Here is a 21,931-nt window from a genome sequence, read left to right as displayed (position 1 = left end):
TGGATGGATACAGGGCTACTTTGGCTCTGTAGATCTCATCCCCCAACATAGGCTGAAAGGCTTTATCTATTGAAGAGTTTCTGTCTTAATGACAGAGAGAAAGAGGAAGAGATCTGATAGAGCCTTGGATACCCCTTAGAGCTTCTGCTAGGGGAGCAGCAAACCCCGAATACGTCCCTGTGCATTAGCTGAAGCACACCATAGGTCTTTAGAAGCTGAGTTGTAGAATATTCTTTTTTTTTTTCGGAGCTGGGGACCGAACCCAGGGCCTTGCGCTTCCTAGGCGAGCGCTCTACCACTGAGCTAAATCCCCAACTAGAATATTCTTTTTTTATTATTATTATTAACTTGAGTATTTCTTATATACATTTCGAGTGTTATTCCCTTTCCCAGTTTCCGGGCAAACATCCCCCTCCCCCCTCCCCTTTCTTATCGGTGTTCCCCTCCCCACCCTCCCCCCTTGTCCCCCTCCCCCCAACAGTCTAGTTCACTGGGGGTTCAGTCTTATCAGGACCCAGGGCTTCCCCTTCCACTGGTGCTCTTACTAGGATATTCATTGCTACCTATGAGGTCAGAGTCCAGGGTCAGTCCATGTATAGTCTTTAGGTAGTGGCTTAGTCCCTGGAAGCTCTGGTTGCTTGGCATTGTTGTACATATGGGGTCTCGAGCCCCTTCAAGCTCTTCCAGTTCTTTCTCTGATTCCTTCAACGGGGGTCCTATTCTCAGTTCAGTGCCAACTAGAATATTCTTAAAGGCAAAGCAGGCAGTGTAACAGTCACTCCATGCACAAGCATCTTATACCTACTGGGTGGGGTCCAGATCCACACTGGATGCAACAAAACAAGTCCATAGAAAGAATTAGTTAGGGGTGGGGTTATAAGTGGCTTAGCAGTGAAGAGCACTGGCTGCTCTTGCAGAAGACTTGGATTCAATTCCTAGTATCCACATGGTGGCTTGTAACTTTGTAACTCCAGTTCTGGGGGGGTCAGACACCCTCTTATAATCTTCACCAGCACCGCATACACATGGTACACAGACATCATCCTTATGCAATAAAATGTTTCAAACACTTCATACTTATAAAACTAAGCAAAATCTCAAAAAAAAAATATAAAAAGAAAAGGAAAAGGAAAAACTGAGGGGAATCATTTTTCTTTTCTGATGGTGGCACCAAAAGGACAAACTCTGGCATGGTAATCAGACTTGTAGTTACACACATCTTCTTAAAGGAGCCGACACATCTGACTGCTCCTCCACATCTGTATTCCTCTCCTGTTTCCAGGGGATGATGGGGCACAGAATCACCCTGAGAGCAGCAGCCAAGAAAACGGACTCAAGGCGCGCTGCCTGTCCTGCACGTCTGTGGTTCTGAAGACCATCTGGGGACTCTTGATCATCCTGTCAGTGTCGTCATCTTGGGTTGGAACCACACAAATTGTAAAAATCACTTACAAGAACTTTTACTGTCCCTTTTTCATGACTTGGTTTTCAACAAACTGGAACATTATGTTCTTCCCAGTCTATTACTCCGGCCATCTGGCCACGGCTCAAGAAAAGCAGTCGCCAATGAAAAAATTCAGGTAGGTTCCATGTTCAATGATTTATGGATGCTTCGAAACATGTTTTATGTAAATGTGCAAGTTCTCAACTCTTTGGGATATAAATTGAGTTTGCTGTGGAAATAAAGAAGGGAGAGTGGGGTTGGGGATTTAGCTCAGTGGTAGAGCTCTTGCCTAGCAAGTGCAAGGCCCTGGGTTCGGTCCCCAGCTCCGGAAAAAAAAAAAAAAAAAAAGAAGGGAGAGCTATGGTTGGTAGCGAATGGGAAGAAGCAGGATCAGTCTCCTTACCTTGTGTCCCTTACTTAGGTCACCACCATCATCATGGTAAAAAAAAAAACACCTATTAATACAGATGGTGTTAATATTCCCACCTTAACCCAAGATTGAAACAAATTCCAAAAGGCTGAAATTCTGGCCTGAGGTTAGCAGTGTATAACAGAACCCTGATTTATATTATTATTTAATTTGTCTCTGAAGGTCATGTGTTCAAACTGTCCTAAACTCTGGAGGGAAAAAATCTGTATTAATAAAATTAATTGCTATTACACAAACATTTGCTTAATTTTTCCAGCACTCTGGTGCCTTAACAGATGAAACTGTCTTGCTTGTTGAGATGGAAAGCTGAGCACTGAGTAACCTGAAGAGACGCCAATTTCTCCTGGTGGGAGCACTTGGGCCTTGTGGCCCTGTGTGTTGTTTGGTTGTAGTGGTAGTTAGCCTAGTTGTCTAATGCTTCTGGTATTTGTTCAGTAGTAAGTCAGGTCTCCTCTAGGAGGGCTCAGTAACTTGAGGACTAATGTCAGTCTTCGTGCAGCACTAGTGGAAGGCAAAAGCAATGTTTGGGTCATGGTTTTTTTGGGTTTTTTTTCCTTTGGGTTTTTTTTTGTTGGTTGGTTTGTTGGTTAGTTGGTTTGTTTGGGGGTTTTTTGTGTGGGGGCTGGCTACATCAGGTAAAGTGCTTACCTTACAAACAGGAGGATCTGAGTTCTGTCCCTGAACAAAGAAGAAAAGGGGAAAACATCTAAGCATGGTTGAGAGTGTTTGTTATCCAAGCACTGGGGAAATGGAGGACAAGAGGAGCCTAGCCTCTCTGGTGAGCTCCAGGCCAATGAAAGACCTTGTCACAAAAAATAAGGTAGAAGGTGACTGGGGAATGACAGCCAAAATTGTCTTCTTGCCTCTACACACACACACAAACACACACACACACACACACACACACACACACACACACACACACACCACAGTTTCTAGAAAGGGAAAATCCAGAGTAGAAAAACAACCTCTGCAACAACCATGCTCATTCCGGTGTCCTCAGGAAATCACAGCTCCTGATCCTCACCAGAGTGACAAGGAATGTGTCACACAGGAGTGCAAATAATCCCTCTTCGTTTCCCTGTGCTCAACCAGAAAGAAATGATTATTACGATCGGTACATTCTGAAATTAGGTTTTAAAACACTTCCATTTCTTGTCACCTATCTGGAAGTGTGAGGGAATGGTGAAATCACACTGCGAGCTAGTCCTCTCTATGTGACCATCAATGTTTAATTTAAAGAAACATAAAGAAGGATGGAGAGGTGGACCAGTGGTTGACTGTGTGTGTGTTGATCTTGAAGAGGACCTGGGTTTGGTCCCCGGAACTTGCATGGTGACTTACAGACATCCATAGCTTCACTTCCAGGGGATCTGATGCCTTCTTTTGACCTCCTCAGATACCAGGAACACACATGGTGTACAAATGTACATGCGCTCAAAATAACCATACACATAAAATAAAATTTTTAAAATCTAAATTTTGATTAGAGAAAACGAAAAGAAGCTAAAACAATAAACATTGCTTTTTAAAAAAAATAAGGGGGTTGGGGATTTAGCTCAGTGGTAGAGCGCTTGCCTAGCAAGCGCAAGGCCCTGGGTTCGGTCCCCAGCTCCGGAAAAAGGAAAAGAAAAATAAATAAATAAATAAATAAATAAATAAATAAATAAATAAATAAATAAAATACCCATAACTGTTTGCGTACCAGGTAGCATGCTGACCATGCTCTCCCCCAAAGCAATTAAAAACAATTAAAACTGTGTAAAGGAGGGAGTGCAGTGTAAGAGCACCGTAAAGCAAGCCACGCTACTTTGTTTGGGATAACATATTTACAGCTGACTGAGACAAGGCTTGGGGAATGAGCTGCATCCCCTCCACATCCCCTGCATCCGACTAACTCTGAGCTTTGAAGACTCTGTGTCTTGACAAGATGCCTCCACCTGCCAGCATAGGTAAAGCGATGCTGGCAGTGTCTGAAACTGAATCAAAAGGCTTTTACTGTGAAGGAGAGAAAACTGTCTGTGAGAGGACTGTTCTCTAGTGAAAACAATGAGAGCAAAACATGGTCAGAAAACTCTTGGGTCTTTGATCTCTTTTCCCTGCAGACTCATTAACAGCATCTGCTAAGAAGGGACTCCTAAGTCTTCAGTCCTGAACAGGAGGACGTGAGTTAGTGTGGAAGTCTGAAAGCAGAGTTTTCCCACTGCACAAGATCCCTCACTATTTTTCTCCTGAGCAACATGGAAGAATTTCATGGGTCTTTTTTTTCCTTATCGCTAACATCAAAAGAATTTTCAATAAAGTGTCAAATCTAGGTAATGAGATGTGTCCCCTTAGGAATGGACTTTGATGAGTCTGTTGTTTCAATTAAATACTGCCAGAACTCAAGGACCCCGAGTGCATTTGAAATTCACAGAGAAAACGTTATTTGCTATAGCTTTAATAAAGATGCTTCATTAACGGGAAAAAAAATCTCTAGAAAGAATGAGTCGGAGTCAAATACAGCAGTCTCTGATGGAATGCACTTAAAGTATCATTCGGTATACAGAAAGCACTCACTTGGCATGCAGAAAGTGCTTAATAACTAATAACAGCCACTATACAGGGGAGCATAATTAATTTATTATTATTTCCCCAGCCTGGCTTCATTCCAAGCTTTGCCACCCGTCAACGCCTCTTATCCAGATACTCAGCTCCCATCATCCCAAGGAGAGGCACAAAGCTCATTGCTCCTTAGTAAACATCCATTCTTTGAGTGGTCACAGTTCTTAGTACCTAAGGCTTCCATTGCATAGTGCTTTACATGGGTCACTTAGAATTTGGATAGAAAAGGAATTAGAGGAAGACTTCTAATGTCTGCAACACAGTTACCTACAGGGAGGGAGTCAGCAGTGAGAGGGACGGGTAGAAAGGGGAATCAGGAAAGACTGAGTAGCTGGGGCATGTGACCAGCTTAGATGAGAACAACCTATGCTAGTTATCAACTTTGGTGGCCACTTTGCCCGTGGATCTCTCTCTCCATCCCTAGAGAACCATGTTCCTTCCCTGCCCTGCAGGCTTGACTTGAGATTCTCATCTGGTGACTGTGGTCTCTAAGTAATAACCATCACAGAGCCAGGAATGAGAAGAGAGAAACCGTCTAATAAATGTTTCTCTTCATGTGTTTTGGTAAATGTGTATTTACTGGTTGTGGATAAAATAATAAGTCAGGGACTCTGGACTCCTTCTTGCTTTCTGACCAGGCAGAAGCCCCTTGCGTCTGAGCAAACCTTGCATCTGAGGCAGTGTGCAAACCTTCTGTACAAAGTTACCTCTTACTATGGCCAGGGGCCACAGGGCTGCAAAGGGGTCTTTAGGTTTTGTGTGTGTGTGTGATACGTGAGACTTCTGTGTGCTTTACCTAAGACTTTGGTCTTTATTGATTCCTTTCAATGAAGTTGTGTCTCTGTTGAGTTAAAACTTCCCTTTGGGAAATATCATCTTCCTTTTAGTAAAACTCCTGATTTGAGGATCTATCTCTCGTGAAATCCAACCCATAGGACAGGATTCTGTGCACGCCAAAGGTTCAGTGTGTGTGTGTGTGTGTGTGTCTGTCTGTCTGTCTGTCTGTCTGTCTGTCTGTCTGTCTGTGTAACACAGTTTTGACCTTTCCGAATCCCCAGCATCCTTAGCTGCTTGAGTTCAAGCACTTTACCTAGTGACTCGCCATTTCCAGCTCAACTCCCTGTTCTTAGAGCCCTTGTCACTCTTTCATCCCAGAGTCTCCGGGATGGACGGGAGGCTACTTCCTTTGTAGAAATCGCTTGGGCTTAGCGTGTGTTAAATGCTTTCAGGACAGTGATCTGACTTCAGTAAAAGCCAAACTACTGATTTGTACTGTCCAGAGTCATAAAAATGCATTCTCCTATAAATATGTCCAAGTCTTAGCAAAGTGTTGCTTTGAACAAGATATTTATACTCCTTTTAAAAATATCATGCTGGCAAATGACTGTCTAGTAAATACTATGTGTTCATGTTTGTGATGGCAATTAAAGTAAACAGCCAAAGGGCGTCTTTTCAGCCCACAGAAACACAGGCAGTCACCACAACACTGCTGTTACTGTCTGAATTTCTTATCAAAGTGGCCCCAAGAGATGAGTAGCCAATAAATTGAACAAATCAAAGATTTCATTGAAGGAAGCGACTATTTCCGTGTACTAGGTTCCGACTGGACCATGCTTAGTGAGCATAAAGTACATTTTGAGCCTCATGCTTACTTTTTAGGGTCATCACAGAAGTGTCCTTTGTTTTTCTGCCTTAAGAAAACTAACAGAACTTTGTCACTGGATAGAGACTTTAGAAAGAAACAGTAACCCAGAAATAACTAAATCCCAAAGTCTGTGAGGCCTCACGGACACACAAAAGCTCCCCGTTCACAGGATTCTGGGAGCCGTCTGCAGTCCACTTACATACACCACAGCAGCCATCTTGGTCCTGTCACCTTTGCACATGGGAAGCTTCAAGCTTTGTCAGAAGCTAGAGACTTTGGTGACTGCCCATGTTGGAGTTTCTCCAGCTTTTCTGAGTACCTTCATAGGCAGCAGAGTGGCCGGTCAACTCAGAAGAATATGATGAGGAGAGGGTCCTGCTCTGTGTGGAGCAGCTGTGGGCTCTTTCCAAGGACCTCCCGATGTAACTTCCTGAAGTAGACAGGTGACAAACCTAGGCTCAGCACATTCCAGAGATGCTTGATGGACCGCAGTGTTTGTGCCCTCGCCTAACAATGGCCATGACAAGTCAATCAGTCAGGACAGGTCTGCAATGGTACCTGTGTATTGACCTCTTTTGACCCTCTTTTTCTTTCCTAGGGAATGCAGTCGGATCTTTGGTGAAGATGGCCTGACACTGAAGCTCTTTCTTAAAAGAACTGCTCCCTTTTCTATTCTGTGGACTTTGACAAATTACCTGTATTTACTGGCTTTAAAGAAGCTGACAGCCACTGACGTCTCTGCTCTGTTCTGTTGCAACAAAGCCTTTGTCTTCTTGCTGTCCTGGATTGTGCTGAAGGACAGGTTCATGGGAGTACGGGTAATGGCACACTCAATTCCATGCGCGGTGCCTCCCTGCTTCCTAAATCTTATCACCGCACTGCTGTTTCGTGGAGTTTCTCTAAAACTTTCCCCACTGATTCTGAGTACAAATTGAAACGTGAAGATGTGTGTTAGGAAAGCCCAGCAGTGGCAGCATCGTGAGGGGAGAAAGGGCTGTTTCTGCTGGGGAGTCAGTTGATTGCAACAGTAGGTACTGAACCAGCCTGAGAAATCGAGTTCCTATTTTAGAATTAACTTGTAGAATTATTGTCGTGTTCATCCCTTGCCCTCAGCAAAGAAGGGTCTGAGAGAATAAGCCACAGTAAAGATTGTGATTTTTCTCGTGTCAATCCACATATTTTGGAACAACCCCCAGCCTGCCCTTACCCAGATGGATTTAATTAATATCAGTGTAAGTAGATAAAGATTGCCAAACAGTAATTAAAGTCACTGGTAACGGGCACAATGCTATTAAAAGTGGCTATATAGCTAGTGTGACTAATCTAGGAATGGAAAGAAAAGCAACAACTTGTACTTTGGGGCGCAAATCCTTAACTGAACTATGTTAAACATGTACAGAACACCTCGGTTTTGAGTTTATTCCTTTTAGTACTAGCATGGCTTTTTAAATAAATATGTGTGATCTTTTGATATAATTATTATCTAATACATATAATTTTTGTGTGGTTATTCCATGCTAGAAACCGATTTCTCAGGAACTGTGTGGATTTCAGGAGCTGGAAAGGCCCTGACCATATCAAGGCAACAATGCTTTATGAGGAAAAACCACAGGAAGGACATTGTTTATGCAGTACTAAGATCCAAGCTCTTTATTCTTCTCTAGAAGAACTGTCTAAGATTGGGTTTAAAGTGTATCTCTCTACCCAAATCTTGTTCTTGTTGACAATATGTCTAGGTCCTTGCCTCTTTCCTAATGCTGAGATTGACATCTATAAGGAGAGATCATGTCTGAGAGCCACTGACTAAAAGGCATTCTTTTTCAAAGAAAACTAAGAGCTGGGTACACGAATGCAGCCTGTAGTAGCAGTCCCTCAAGAAGGCTAAAGCGGGAGGAAGACTTGAGACCAGGAATTCAAGCCCAGTCTTGGAGATAGAAAAACTCTATCTCTTTAGAGAAGAAAATAAGCACGTGATTACAGAAACTCCGAATGAGTTTGAGAGACACTGCTCAGAGATTCAGAGTGGAAGCTTGACATGAACAGTCAAAAACTAGATTTAATAAGAAATGAAATAATAAACTTCCTTTGCCATTTTTCCTTTCTTTGCTTCTTTCTATCATGTGCATACTCCATTGTATATACCCTTATGTTTGACACCCAAAGAGAAGGAAAGATGCTTCACATGGTGGTGATATAGTAAACAGCCTATCTGGATCACAAATGGATAGCACTCATGTCATAGATTAACCACTGTGAGTCCCTTGTCAATCCTGATTGAAGTACAGCTAAAGGGAAAAATTAATACTCACCATTTTATTTTTCTACTATAAAGTCATGTCATCCAATTTATTGGTAATCCATGATGTGTTAAAAAAAATCTCTTTTAGATTTCTTTGGGAGTAGTTATTTACAGGTCATTTATATTTATCCCATGGAAATTTGTAAAGTCGGCACTTCTGAAAATATTACAAAGCCATAATCTACCTCTTGCAGCCTTGAATGTGGCTGTTTTCCTACCTCCGAGGTCCCATACACTTAACTATATTTCTTAAAATTGCTCCACTAAAAAGTGCCTGTCTGGTTTGTATGAGACCCTGGGCTCTGTCACCAGCACCACAGATGCAAAGAACACAGATGGGAATGCCTTTCTGGCTGAGAGAGTACCTCCTTGTCACTGGTGCCTGTATTCCAACAAGAATTAGTTACTAGACTAGAAATTTTAATATAAAGCCTTTCTTTGATATCTTGATCCCCTCTTATATTTTGTATCATTATTTCAATCTTTTCATTTTCAAATTAGTGAAATGGAGAAATTTTAGCTAATTGTTGGTTGGAGAATGCTTGAACAGATTCCAAGTTTTCGTAGCAGATAGATATAAGGGACGAATTTATGTTTCTTGAACATTTGCTCCTATGACGACCAAATATCTCCCCCATTGTGTTATTCCCAAAGAGCTTGCATCACATAGTATGACTCTTTTGAAGACTTTCTAAGAGGCCCTGACTGAAGAACATCAACTGTACTGACTCTTTCTTAATCTGTACTTTGAATTAAACTGGCCCACGATGGCCCAGACATAGGATGCTAGAGTTGAGCTGCTACTGGGGTGTGTTAATCCTGAACATTCCGAGAAGATTCAAGACGACCTTTAGTTTACGTCTGCTTCTGGTAGCTGCCAGTCCATACACAGAGCAGACTCACAGGAGCCTTGATGCTTCCCAGGGGCAGGCACAGAGGGTTAACTGTAGGCTCCTTCTCATTAGGCCCCTCTTGGCAGAGCAAAGCCTTATGAATGGAGCCAAGAAAGGAGAAAGCAAAATTCTGATCACTGTCAGATTTGATTCTCACAAGGCCTACATCCTTAATCATTAACTCAGTGTGCCCTGTGTCTGTCCACACAGTTGTCAGTCCTTCTTTCTGGGACATTTCCCCCTCTTTCCTACCCAGGTCTTCTTGTGATCTCACTTTTAGGTAGATTTTATACAAATAGTTGCTATAAAAATGGTCATGGAGGGATTAGAAATTCAGGGGTGTAGTACCCTTAATGTTCTATGGACTTCTTGCCTCTACTTGATAGCTATAGATCCCCACACTTCTTTCTATTTATCACATTTCATCTCTTGTTCAATTTATGGTTCAGAACAAAAGTGACAGTTCTTTACATAATTTTAAATATAATGTAGAGAAGCTTAAGGATTCTGTGGTTTCTTGAAAATAGGCCCACCTAAATCCACCCAAACGCTGAATTCATACAGCTCTCAATGGCCAAGTTCTTAATTGGTGCCTCAGTCTCAACCATGGACATATAGCCCTGAGTTTGATGGCAGTCATTGTCAACAATGTGGTTTAATACCTTTATTCTAGGATGTCTTCTTGGCTTTGGGAATCAGGGATTCACTGTGAACCAGTGACGTTCTTCCACACTCACCAATTACAGAAAGCAGAATTGGCCTCAAGGAAGCGTGTTAAGGCTATCGTCTCTTTTTTAGGTCTGTAAAGACCATATAGGAAGTTTGGATTAGCAAAAGAGTGGATTAAGGTTTCCTTTCAATGACTTGGACCCTAACATGAATGATACTGCTAGGCAGAAAATAATTCCGGAAACCATTTGCGAATAGGAAATAGATTATTTGGTAATATAAGGAGAATCATATCTTGTGGTTTTTGAAGGCCTACACAGAAAAAAAGAAATATAAGGATACAAACACACACACACACACACACACACACACACACACACACACACACACACACGGCCACAATTGACTTGCTTCTCTAGACTTCAGTGGGTTTTTGAAAGGTAAAGGAAGCCTGATTGTCCTGTAAGACTACAGATAGTGTTGAATATGTCAAGCATTTGGGCTTTAGGAACAGGCTCCACATAGTCCTTTACAAACGCCCCATGAAAGTTAATGCCAAGTGCCCTCTGAAGGACAGAAGGTAGCAAGCTGGCTCAGAGGATGTGTCACTTGGCTGGCTGGCATGCTGGGAAAATGCGATAACTGAATCCATTGTACTGAAGTAGCTACACCCGATATGAGAGAACAGAGAGCTTTGGGAAGTTACAGATGGCAGCACGGTCAGTTTTGTGGTCACAGTGTTGGCTAACATTCTCACACAAAATGACATTACGAGGAAGAGGATGGTTTCGCTTGCCTTACTTAGGTACTTGTAGTTGGTTAGGAAACTGGATCTGGAATAATCCGTCAGAAGAAGCTTTCAGAAGCCAAACTGGTAGCCCCTCCTGACGCTTCATATTTTTGGCAAAGGAGGGTCTCGTGGGAGGTAGAGTTTCCCGGTTTTCCTTGGTAGTCACAATATTAATGGGCATGTAGGAGAGCTTGATTACGATGCAGGCTTCCTGAGGGAGCATGACCAGTGTGCTAAGTACTGTCCTTCTCTGTTTCCATCAAATGAGTGGCCAAGCCTTTGAAGGCTGATTCTAAAAATATGTGTGGCTTAGATTTGTGCTTAGGGCATTTGTTATATGAATCTGTGGAATATTTACTCTTTGAAGTTTAAGGCAGTAGTGCCAAGCCAAGCTCGGCCATCCTAGGGTCATCCAAACGAATGCTCCAAATAGACTTTCCATCCAGTGCATTCCCGCATGTTCAAGATGAGCTGAGATCTGTTCCTCAACTTCTAGATGTGTCCATCAGAAATATAGAAAACATCCTCAAATGTACAGTAAAGGCTTTGTCTATTCGGATTATTGTACATTTTAAATGGAAACATTTATCTCCTGGCTAGGAATACACTGTGCGTCTTATAAGTCATTGCCTTGCCTTTGGGTAAGTGTTTTCCTAATACCCCCTAATACTCAGATTTCCATGCTTTCGGAACTTAACTAAGTGTTATCTGGCCCCCTAATGGGAAAACCACTTCTCCCCATGCAAGCAATTGAAATAGATGCTGGAGTAATTGGTATGTCGATACAAATAGTTCAGGCGAATATTTTCACAAGCTCTTGAAGAGGCTTGTTATGACTATAATTTCCAATTGCTTTAAGATTATGTCATCTTTAGCCATATCCGAGTCTTGTCTGGAGAAAACATCTATAGTGATCGCTTTGTGCACACCTTTTTTCACTTCTAACTAGTGTGGAAAGGGAGGAACCCCACCTGTGCTTGTCCTGAAAATATTATACCATCTGTCCATCAGTTCCTGGACGAGGGCTGTTTTGGTTTTTGTTTTGTTTTGTTTTGTTGTTTTTGTTTGTCAGGGATCAGTGTTTGTTTTTCTACTTCCCTTTATCCAGAATTATAAATAATACACAGTGTCCTAAATACCGATGTCACCTCATAAACACAACTAATCATTCCCAACTTCATTAGGATTAACACGGTTTTATTAACACTGCTTGAAGTATTTATATAATTACTCGATCAAAAAATAGAATTGGAAGTTGGCCAGCAACTTTTTTAAAAATATCTTTAATCTTCCGAGATCAGTGTTCCGAGAGAACCTTTTCTACATATGAACATGTTAGGTAACAAAGATGATTTAAACACAAAATCATATCAGAATGCAGTTGACCAATATGCCTTTTCATTTCTCAGAAATGAGACTGCCCACAGCGGTTGCAATGTCTTGCTGAATGATAAATCCTCAGTCAAAGCAAATGATTGCCTTCCAGAATTCTCAGCTACAGATAGCTCCATTGTGGGTTTATTCACATTATTACTATTATTTCTTACTTGTAAAACTCCCTAGCACCTTCCACTGTGTGCCTTAAATCCTACACACACACAAACACACACACACACACACACACACACACACACACACACACACACTGGTGGCAGATAACACTAAGAATGCACACCTGACAGTGCCAAGTAGTCAACATTTGCTCATCTCCCTAGTAACTTGTTATGAAGGCAAATCTATTTCTGCTGACACAGAAGTTCTGTTTCCCAGGGATTCCTGCTGGGTTTTGTACTTAAATGTAGAACCATTCTGGGGCCATCACGCGCTTGTCGCTGATGGTCATTAACAAACGCGTCGTCGTTGGGTTCTATGCCAAGAGGAGCACACTCTAATCTGCCCCCAGGTCTTTACTCACACCTTGTTATCCTAAGTAATGCCCTAGTAGCACCGGAAAGGGCCTGGAATGTCCCAGGTGTATCAGAGCTAGCTTCAGAGGCACTGGCTTTGAAATGCTCAGAACTGAATCTTCCTACAGCTAAATCTCCTACGGGTTCTCATCTTGAATTTAAAGTCAGTGAGGAAATGCCATCCTCCCAATTGCAAGGTCCTTGTCTTACTGCTTGCTGTGACTTTGAAGTGCTTTCCAATGGAGCAAGTGCAGGGAAATCGATGAAGCAGACGCAAGACAGCAGGTCACACAGAGTGAGCTCTTGAGCAAACCAGTGTCGTACCTCATTACAACAAATCATTACAGCCTTGGTTAAATTATTACTGTTTCTATTTGTAAAGACGAAGAATGCTCTAGCAAGGTAATAAAATAAAGCATAATTAAATGGAATTCCTTTTCTGTGGTTTATCTTTTTTGGAAACGAATGAATTTGCATGTAGAGCCAGGTAGAAGAGGACTCACAGGACATCCCAAATGACTGATGCTGATCTAGCTTGCTCCTTCCTCTCTGTGTTGCTGGGAGGTCTTGCTGCCCTTCATCAAGGGTTTTCCTCTCAGCCCTATCAAAATTATATCTCCCTAAACAAGTCTTGGTGAGGTGTTGAGAGATGCACATTGACCCAAGGAACTGGTTAAAATATGTGCAGAATTGTCTGAAAATACAGATGTATACATGAAAATACTTAGATGTAGTTTCCTGGTAAATCCATTTCACCAACAAGGATATTAATCTCAAGGAAAACAAACAAAACAAATCCTAAGTTGTTCGTCATTAATCAACATAGCTTTTTATATTGCACGCCTGTGGCATGAGCAGACCTGTCTCTTTTGATACTTTTGACTGACCCTTCCATATCTATGTTTTACTTTTTTTCTTCTCCCTGCCACAGAAGTTTCCCTTCCCTGCTCTCCTCCCAGTCCATCCCCACTTTCCCCTTCTCAAGACTAAGTCCTCCCCCACTCCTCCTCCTTCTCCTTCTTCTCCTCCATTTCCCTTCAGAAAAGAACAGGCTTCCCAGAGATATCAAGCAAACACAGCATATCAAGTTATAATAAGACTAGACACAGAACCTCATATTAAGGCTGGATGAGGCAACCCAGTAGGAGGGAAGACGTCCTAAAAGCCAGCAAGAGTCAGAGACAGCCCCTGCTCCCACTGTTAGGAGTCACACAATAACACCACGCTATACTTCCATATCATATATGCAGGGCTACTTTGCAGGAGGCATATATGTCAGACCCATACAGGCTCCCCGGTTGTCACTTTAGGTTCTGTGAGCCCCTATGGTCCCTGGTTAGTTGACTCTGTGGGCCATGTAGGAGCCAGAGGGGTCAAGGACATTACAAGGATACTGACCCTTCTTAAATGTAAACACTGATGAAGGAGGAGGTAATCAGCCTTAAGGAAGAATGTAGCAGCTTTCATGGGGCTCAAATGGCTTGATCTGGGATATGAAAGCATAACTTTTTCTTGTTTCCTTCCATTGTGTTTGACAGATCGTCGCAGCAATAATGGCAATTACCGGCATCGTCATGATGGCGTACGCGGATAATTTCCATGCTGATTCCATCATCGGTGTGGCATTTGCTGTGGGCTCAGCCTCCACATCTGCACTGTATAAGGTAGGTCTGTACCTTCCGCTAGAGTCAGCTGTCAGTCATAGCTTAGGATTAAGCAACAAAACCAAGAAGTGAAAGGAAAATTTTAGAAAAATACAGGCATGTTAAATAATCGTGTGCCCTTTTATAAATACTTGTGTGGTGGACATCTGACGGAAAATTTCCCCCTGTTGTCATGTCCTTACATGCCATAGTTCCTTGTACTTTCTGGAAGAGAGAACTGAAGCTTTGAAAGATTATGTAACTCTCCAAGGCCTTAGTAAGGTAGCCATGGTTACAACCTTGGCCTGGAGCCAACACTGCCCCCAGTTATCAGGCAGTTACAGCAAAAAATGTAAGGAAAGCAACTCCTCCCCTCTTGATTGTTTTCATTTGAGTATATGGTAATTACTTTAACACCATAGAGGTATTAAAAATAATAACCTGTCATTTGAGAGTGTGATGTTTCCTATATAAGGAACCCACACTGTATGGAACCCAAGCCATTAGCAAAACGAAGACACTCTCTGTGAGTGAGTGAGTACTTGGTGCAATTTCTCCCCTGGATTCCCTGTCATCCAAGAAAATGTCACTGGGGTCACCACACATAACTTCAGAAGCCAGGTCTTAGACGGCAAATCTAAAAGGTTATTTTCCCAAAGTTCAACTTCTTTAAACGATAACTTTCTGATGTATCTAAAGGGCAATTCCAATTTCACCTCTTCTAGAGTTTCAATAAAATGAAAAGCAAGGATGAAACAAACTCTGAAAGATAGAAACAGCCTTCTGTGCCCTTCCTGGAGGCTTGCCTATTCACCACCACTGCGGCCCATACACACAAAGTCTGATTCCATATTGATATATTTGGGGGAGAGGGTCCCACTAATTCTGTGTGACAAGCTTGACAAGTGTTCATTCATTTACCATGAGTGCCTACCCCACCTCATAGAAGCACTACTAAAATGGTGCACAGGACCAAAGACCAGCAAGATTAAGTCCTCTAAGAGAAAAACTAACACATTCATGAAGTTACAAGTCAAAGTAGTACTGGAAATTGCCTCAAAAACAGGAAGGCTGTTATAGAGAAAGAATTCTCCTGATCAGACAACAAAATACACTCATTCCAGGAGTGGTAATGGTTATTAACATACAAAAAATGATATCTGAACCCTAATTCCAGGCAGACACAATCTGAAGCTGCATTTGGTAATACTTGTTAGTAGGTTAGCAAGGGAAAAGGGGGTTAAAAAGTCAAGAATACAAACCATGTCTGGCTTCCTCCTTCTGCCCATTCTGTGAGTTCATGTTATCCCTTCACGTCTACCGATCTTCTGCCTCTATACGTGGGCTTATAACCCAGAAAAAGAGATTATATTTAATCTAGAGAGTAACACAGTTACTTACAAAGTTCTTATGAAGGCATCTTAAGTTCAGGGAGGAGAGTGCTTACAAATCTAAGGCCTCAGTATTTGTCTTAGCAATCTAATAACACTTAGTTCTCGGCATCTGTCATAGTAAGGATGCAAAGAATCCCATGGGTGCAAGGAAGAATTAATTGATGGCATATCAACACTAGATTTGTGTGGACTCATAGAACCTTCATTTATCCTTCACCTTGTGCCCACCTTAATGATTTGGTTGTCATAGTGTTGAGTATACCCAAAGACTTATAACACTACAAGAAATAAATTTCATGGCAGCTCCTATCCGTTGTAACCAATGTAGGGCCTTTTTAATTCTTTGTTGTCCTAGCCCATTTAGGAACATAGAGGGAGCAGGGCGAGAAGACACAGAGCCTAAACTCTAGGCCAGTAAGTTTAGTTGAATTCACTTTTGTCCTACAGCAAAGACTCTCAAGAGTTTCTCTCCTTTCCAGGTTCTGTTTAAGATGTTTCTGGGCAGTGCCAACTTTGGTGAAGCTGCACACTTTGTCTCTACCTTGGGGTTCTTCAATTTGATCTTTATCTCCTTCACGCCCATCATCCTGTATTTCACCAAGGTGGAGCACTGGTCCTCCTTTGCTGCACTGCCCTGGGGCTGTCTCTGTGGGATGGCAGGACTATGGCTAGGTAAGTGGCCATACCCTGTGTCTGTCATTCTCCGTGTCACTTGATCTTCCACTTGAACAGATGGTCCTAGTGGGATGACCCCACTTGCTGCTCTTGTGCTCCACAGATCCAGACTACATTGGTTATGGCCATTGAATGTGTGGACAATTCTTGGTAGACTCTTGCGTAATTATCTCATAGCTAGCCATCATAGAGTGCTTGCTGAGAATTAAACTCTCCAGTTGGAAGCTCAGGTCACTCTGTCCACCACTGGCCTTTAGGTAGCCTCATCTAGTCTTCATGGTGTGATGTGTGACTTACTGCGCTTCTTATGTACATAGTATGACAGGCAGAAATGATCATGGATGAGGCATTAAAATACTCAAAGTAGCCAGAGCCCTGGGATCAGCTGAGATGGATATGAAGAAAAGAAGGGAAGAGGAGGCAAGGGGAGAGTAGGGGAGGGGAGAGGACAACATTCAAGAGAGACGAAGATCATGAAAAAGTTGGAAAACCACATTGCCGAGGCTGGGTTTATAATCTACTTTATCTTAGAGATGAATATGGTAGGCTCACACCTGCCTGTTGAACAGCCCACTCTTCAGAGTATGGAGAATCCACCAGGAATCCCCTTCCAGGAGATAAAGAACACAGCATGTACTGAGTTTGGTGTGCCTGGCTAAGCAGAATGTGCCCATTTGTAGGCCAAATAAAGAACTTCTGGAGTCTTTCCTTGGGTGTCCTAGAACTCTGGAGCTCCTGGCTCCCACTTTCCAGATGTTTGTCTACCCATACTTGATGTAAGAGGACCCAGTTTCTCCTCCTCAGTCATAGAAAACAGCAAACCCCAGCTCCCAGTGCTTATTCTGAATAAAACCAGCTTCATTCTGCTTCTTGCGTAGACTGCCTGGTGTCAATCACTCTTTTGTTCCACATTTACCCAGTGCACTCGCCCTGCAGGGCCAGCTTTGCCCTTCTCCCGACCTTCTAAGCTAACATAACACTGGAAACAGTAGCAGCACTGCAGTTCCAAGAGAAAAATGCCCTGATTCCAGCAAGATCATCGATTGGCTCGTCTTTTTCCACTTCAGCCTAGATCCCTCAGGGAAGGTCCTTAAACTGAAAACATTCAAGAGAAAGATCAAGCTTTAATTGTTGGTCCCTGAAGTTCTGCTTCCCAAACCCAAAACTGGATGGTTATCATCTCGCATTACCTCTATGTTGAGTGAAAATCAATAGCATATTTGGAAGTTGGTCTTGTGGCCATAAGATCAAAGTATGCTAATTAAAAGTGCTCAGATTGTTTCCTGGCCAGAACCAGTGTAGTTGGAGCCAATCGTAATCAGAATGTCACTTCCTCTTGGCCACTTCTGTGTGCATGGAATTTGTGCCTCCTGCAAAGTAGCCCTCCACCAATGAGAGTGACTGACACATCTAAAGTAAGCCATGTCAGGCTGGGCTACCCATGGCAGTGAGACCCAAGTTTCTCCAAGCAGCATGTTTCCTCAGTCCATCAGGTAGGGTGGTGCCAGCTGACTCTGCAGCTGCCCCATCAAGGCCACCAATGCACACCAGAACCCATTGTGCCCAAGCAGAGCTGTGACAAATTAGAGAGACAGCCTCTTCCCTGTGCTATGTTCTCCAGGATTTGGGGAGCCAGCGTTTTTATTCCCACCCCTCTCTTCTCCATGGGAATGGCGTGTGATTTAGCTGGGACTAGTCTGAGTGGCAGAGCTCGTAGGCAAATACCAGTGCTCTGAACGCCACATCACCTGCAGTTATGGCTGTGATCTGCCCTCCAGGGAGTTATCTTTGTCTGCATACGGGTCAGTCTCAAATATTTATCTGAAATATCTGAGTTGCATTTAAACTCGGGTTGGATCCCATGCTCTGAAGAACACATTGAATTAGGAATTATTTTCCTTGGGTTATCAAAGACTATTCCATCTAAAGAACTAAGGAAAAATAGACAACGCATTTCGTGGAAACCACCTGGGCTTTTGTTGAGGAAGGAGGGCTCGGTTTTGAAGCATCACTCCATCCTCTCAGTCTGCCAAAGTGCACTCCTATCAATAAAATGACAAGTGAGGGATTCAGCAGCATTTCGATGCATTCAGTAAATTCCTAACTTGTTAGAATTTTCCCTATTTGACTCCATGAGATTAAGAAAAGATTCAAAGTGCTGGAATATTCGTTCACATTGAGTTTTGCCACAACAAAGGAACATTTACAAACTTAGGAAGGCCCCTGTCTTAATTGCTGATGGCATATGCTTGTGTGTCTTGAAGGGTTAAACCCATTGCCTCCAATTACCAGGAACAAATGACTCTGGATAACTAAGTTGGTGAGCTTAATTGTAAGTGACAACAGAAATATATACATCCTTATTGAAATAGTTCTAGAAACTTCTTTGAGTCTAGAATCTTCAGAAATATGGGTAACATGCTTCAGTCACGTTCAAAGAGACCATCTCAGATTAAAGGACCTTTTGTTCTTGTGAATACTCATCTTTACAACCTCTGAAAAGTTTAATTTAACTCTATCAAACTGATAATCTATAATTTATAACTATTAGAAAAGTATAATTTGGGCAATTTTGAATGGAGTTGGATGATTATTTTAAATAATGATCTTTTAACTAAAGGAGTCCAAATATTAATGAAAGACCATCAGCTTACTCTAGCAGTTTATTCTGTGAGCCTGACCTCTGCTGACCTCTGCACAATCAGGGTGGGAAAACGGTTCCCAGACTCCAGTGAATTACACTTTATTTGTCCAAGTGACCTTGAAAGAAGGGGGAGGATGCAGGATCACAGGATCTGCTCTCCTTGGACAGACCTTATCTTAGACAGTAGCACCAGAGCCTGTAAATTGCCCAGTGTGTAGCTTAAATAGCAAAGTATGCAAGAAAGAAGCATCGAAACTCAATCAGTCCCCAGTTTTCAGCCTCCGGCTAGCCCCAGACTGCCCTTCCAGCGCTAACATGTGGTGTGGAAGATCGATGGCTTCACCTCTCCCACACCTCTGTCAGACAGCTGGCAAGAGCTCAGGCAGAGAGGCACAGGAGGACCAAAGAACTTAACTGACCCAAGCAAGTCATCCGTCACCAAAATGAGAAGATTAATTGAACAAAGATGCACACCCTTGAGAAAGCATGTTTAGCAAAGGTGTTGGTTCTTGTGTATTGAGAGACCAGTGCACCAACCCCTTCATCCCGTGCCCTCCTTTTTTTTTCCAGCATTCAACATCCTGGTAAACGTTGGAGTGGTCCTGACATATCCAATCCTCATCTCCATTGGAACAGTACTCAGTGTTCCTGGAAACGCAGGTACTGGTAAATGTGGTCCATTTGTTTGCTTTATGCTCTGATTTGTTTCTTCTAACAATCGAGAATTACACGTCCTTTCCCTTGGAAGTTGTTTTTAAATATCACGAGGTCGCAAACAACGGACTGTGCAGCGGATTTAAAATCTGCAGCTACAAAGGCACTGTTTTACTTGGATGTGCTTTTAGAATTAAATACCAAATGTATCATTTGGGTTTCATGTGATTTCCCTGACAACCTAATTTTGTGGTATTTTTAGAGGATGTCCTATAGAAACAAAAGGCATTAGAGCACACGACTCTGAAGTCATCAGTAATGAAAACACAAGCATAGTACCGAGTGCTGGCTCCCCATCAGATGATCCTTGGGGAGCTGTGGAAGCTTCTGGGGGGAGAAGGGACTGAACAGGTGACCCTCTAGGAAAAGCAATTTGCCTCACTTCAAGGATAAGAGGGAAAGCTATTAATATTTTTCTAGGAAGTGTCTAGTGAAACCAGTCACGGAAATTAGTCCTCTGAGTGACAGTTCAGCCATTTCTACTTTAAAATTCTGTGATCCCAACTCTCAAGTAATCATTTCTTTTTTTTTCCCCTTCGAAACAGTTAGCCAGTGTTTATTGACCATTTACCATGTGATCAGCAGGACTGTGTACAAGAAAAGAAATTGATTACTGTTTCCTTAAGATAGTTACGGATAAGTTTAGAAAAGACAGTAGGCATACACAAAACAGCTAGGACCTCTACAAAGAAGTTTATTATTAGGTGTAAAATTGTGTGAGATAAAGTCCAAGGGCTATACGATGTTCAGAGAAAAACAAAATCAGAGAGAACTGGAGTTGTCAAGGAAGTTCATTTATTCATCCACAGATTCATCTGCTCAACAAATAACTTCCAATGGCTTAGCATACATCGGCCACCGAGTATTAACTTCAGATGTGCACACAGAATGTGCAGAGGGCTTGTAGGTGTGGCGCCCTTTAAATGGCTTCTTACGAAGCCCTGTGTGCAGAGAGGGCTGAAGGACAGCTTAGCTAAATGGAGTGGGATGCAAGGAGAGAAAAGGATCTCCTGAGGAGGAGGGACAGGGAGTTGGGGGGAATGGGTCACACCACATTGTGGGTACACTAAACTCACTTCATAAAGTTGCTAATTTTAAGTTATATGAATTTCTCCTCAATCAACCCCTTAAAACCGACAGCACTTATAAAAGATCAAGAAAAGAAACAGGTCTGAGTCGTTAAAAACAAAACAAAACAGCAGTGGCCCAGTGTGTTTGAAGACAAATGAAGGCAATCCGCCATGGGAAAGTAAGTGCTTAGTGAGAAAACCAAAGAGGTTCGTAAGTCCAATTCCTCTAAGCGGAGCCTTGAAGAGCAAGTGTGATTTACAGCAAAGGAACGGGAAAGGGAACAGAGATAGTGATGGAGAATAATTATGGTGTTTGCAAGTCTTGAGATGTAGCCCTGCTTTTCAGAGAGGCTCAACAATCCTAGGGTTTGACCGGTGTGATATTTTCCTTCCCTAGCTGTGGATCTCCTGAAGCAAGAGGTGATATTCAATGTGGTCCGCCTGGCTGCCACCATCATCATCTGTATCGGGTTTCTTCTGATGCTACTGCCGGAGGAGTGGGATGAAATTACTCTGAGATTTATCAACAGCCTGAAGGAGAAGAAGAGCGAGGAGCATGTGGAAGACTTGACAGATGTGAGTGTGCACCTGAGGAGCAGAAGCAGGGTCAACGGGACAGTGTCCCTACCGCTGGCTTGAACAGAAACGACCCCTGGATGCACGTGTGTGTATATTCTGTGAATATAAAATTTTCTCACTACCTGTACATTCAAATGACACTATCAACTCCGAGTTTAAATAAACCATATGTGAAATATCACCAAGAATAAAAGTTTACATTTATATGCATATCAAGGAACTGATGTAAATAATCATAATAAAATTTTTTACTAAAATGTGTTTCCCTTGTTTTGTTGATTCCATTTGAAAGCAGAGCTCTCCACAATTCACACAAGCTCCTAAAAATATGAGGTTAAGTCGTTGACATTTTCTTAAGTGTAACTGAGAAGTTTTCATGAAGAATTAGTGGTCAAATAGAAAAACCTATGAAAATAATATATCTTTTACACTTACTTCAGCCTTGAATCTGAAAGCTGAAAGCTAGGAAGTCATTAAAACAAACATCCACAGAGTCTTCCTGTGCACAAGACCTATACCTGGAATGGTAAA

General features: G+C 42.3%; 1 protein-coding gene across 1 annotated transcript in view; it reads left to right on the top strand.

Annotated features, from left to right (window-relative positions):
• Positions 1–21,657, top strand: part of Slc35f4 (solute carrier family 35, member F4) — a 261,352-nt gene extending 239,695 nt beyond the window's left edge. The window contains exons 3-8 of the mRNA NM_001433014.1: positions 1,283–1,580; positions 6,722–6,941; positions 14,220–14,345; positions 16,198–16,390; positions 19,608–19,697; positions 21,219–21,657. Coding sequence (NP_001419943.1) covers positions 1,283–1,580; positions 6,722–6,941; positions 14,220–14,345; positions 16,198–16,390; positions 19,608–19,697; positions 21,219–21,460 — 1,169 coding nt within the window. The 3' untranslated portion in view covers positions 21,461–21,657. The remainder of the gene's footprint in view (positions 1–1,282; positions 1,581–6,721; positions 6,942–14,219; positions 14,346–16,197; positions 16,391–19,607; positions 19,698–21,218) is intronic.
• Positions 21,658–21,931: the final 274 nt, after the last annotated feature.

Source organism: Rattus norvegicus, chromosome 15 (assembly GCF_021556685.1).
Source record: "Rattus norvegicus strain SHRSP/BbbUtx chromosome 15, alternate assembly SHRSP_T2T, whole genome shotgun sequence".
Taxonomy (NCBI): Eukaryota; Metazoa; Chordata; class Mammalia; order Rodentia; family Muridae; genus Rattus; species Rattus norvegicus.
Note: the sequence above shows the minus strand (reverse complement) of the source record. Positions and strands in the feature narration are given on the sequence as shown.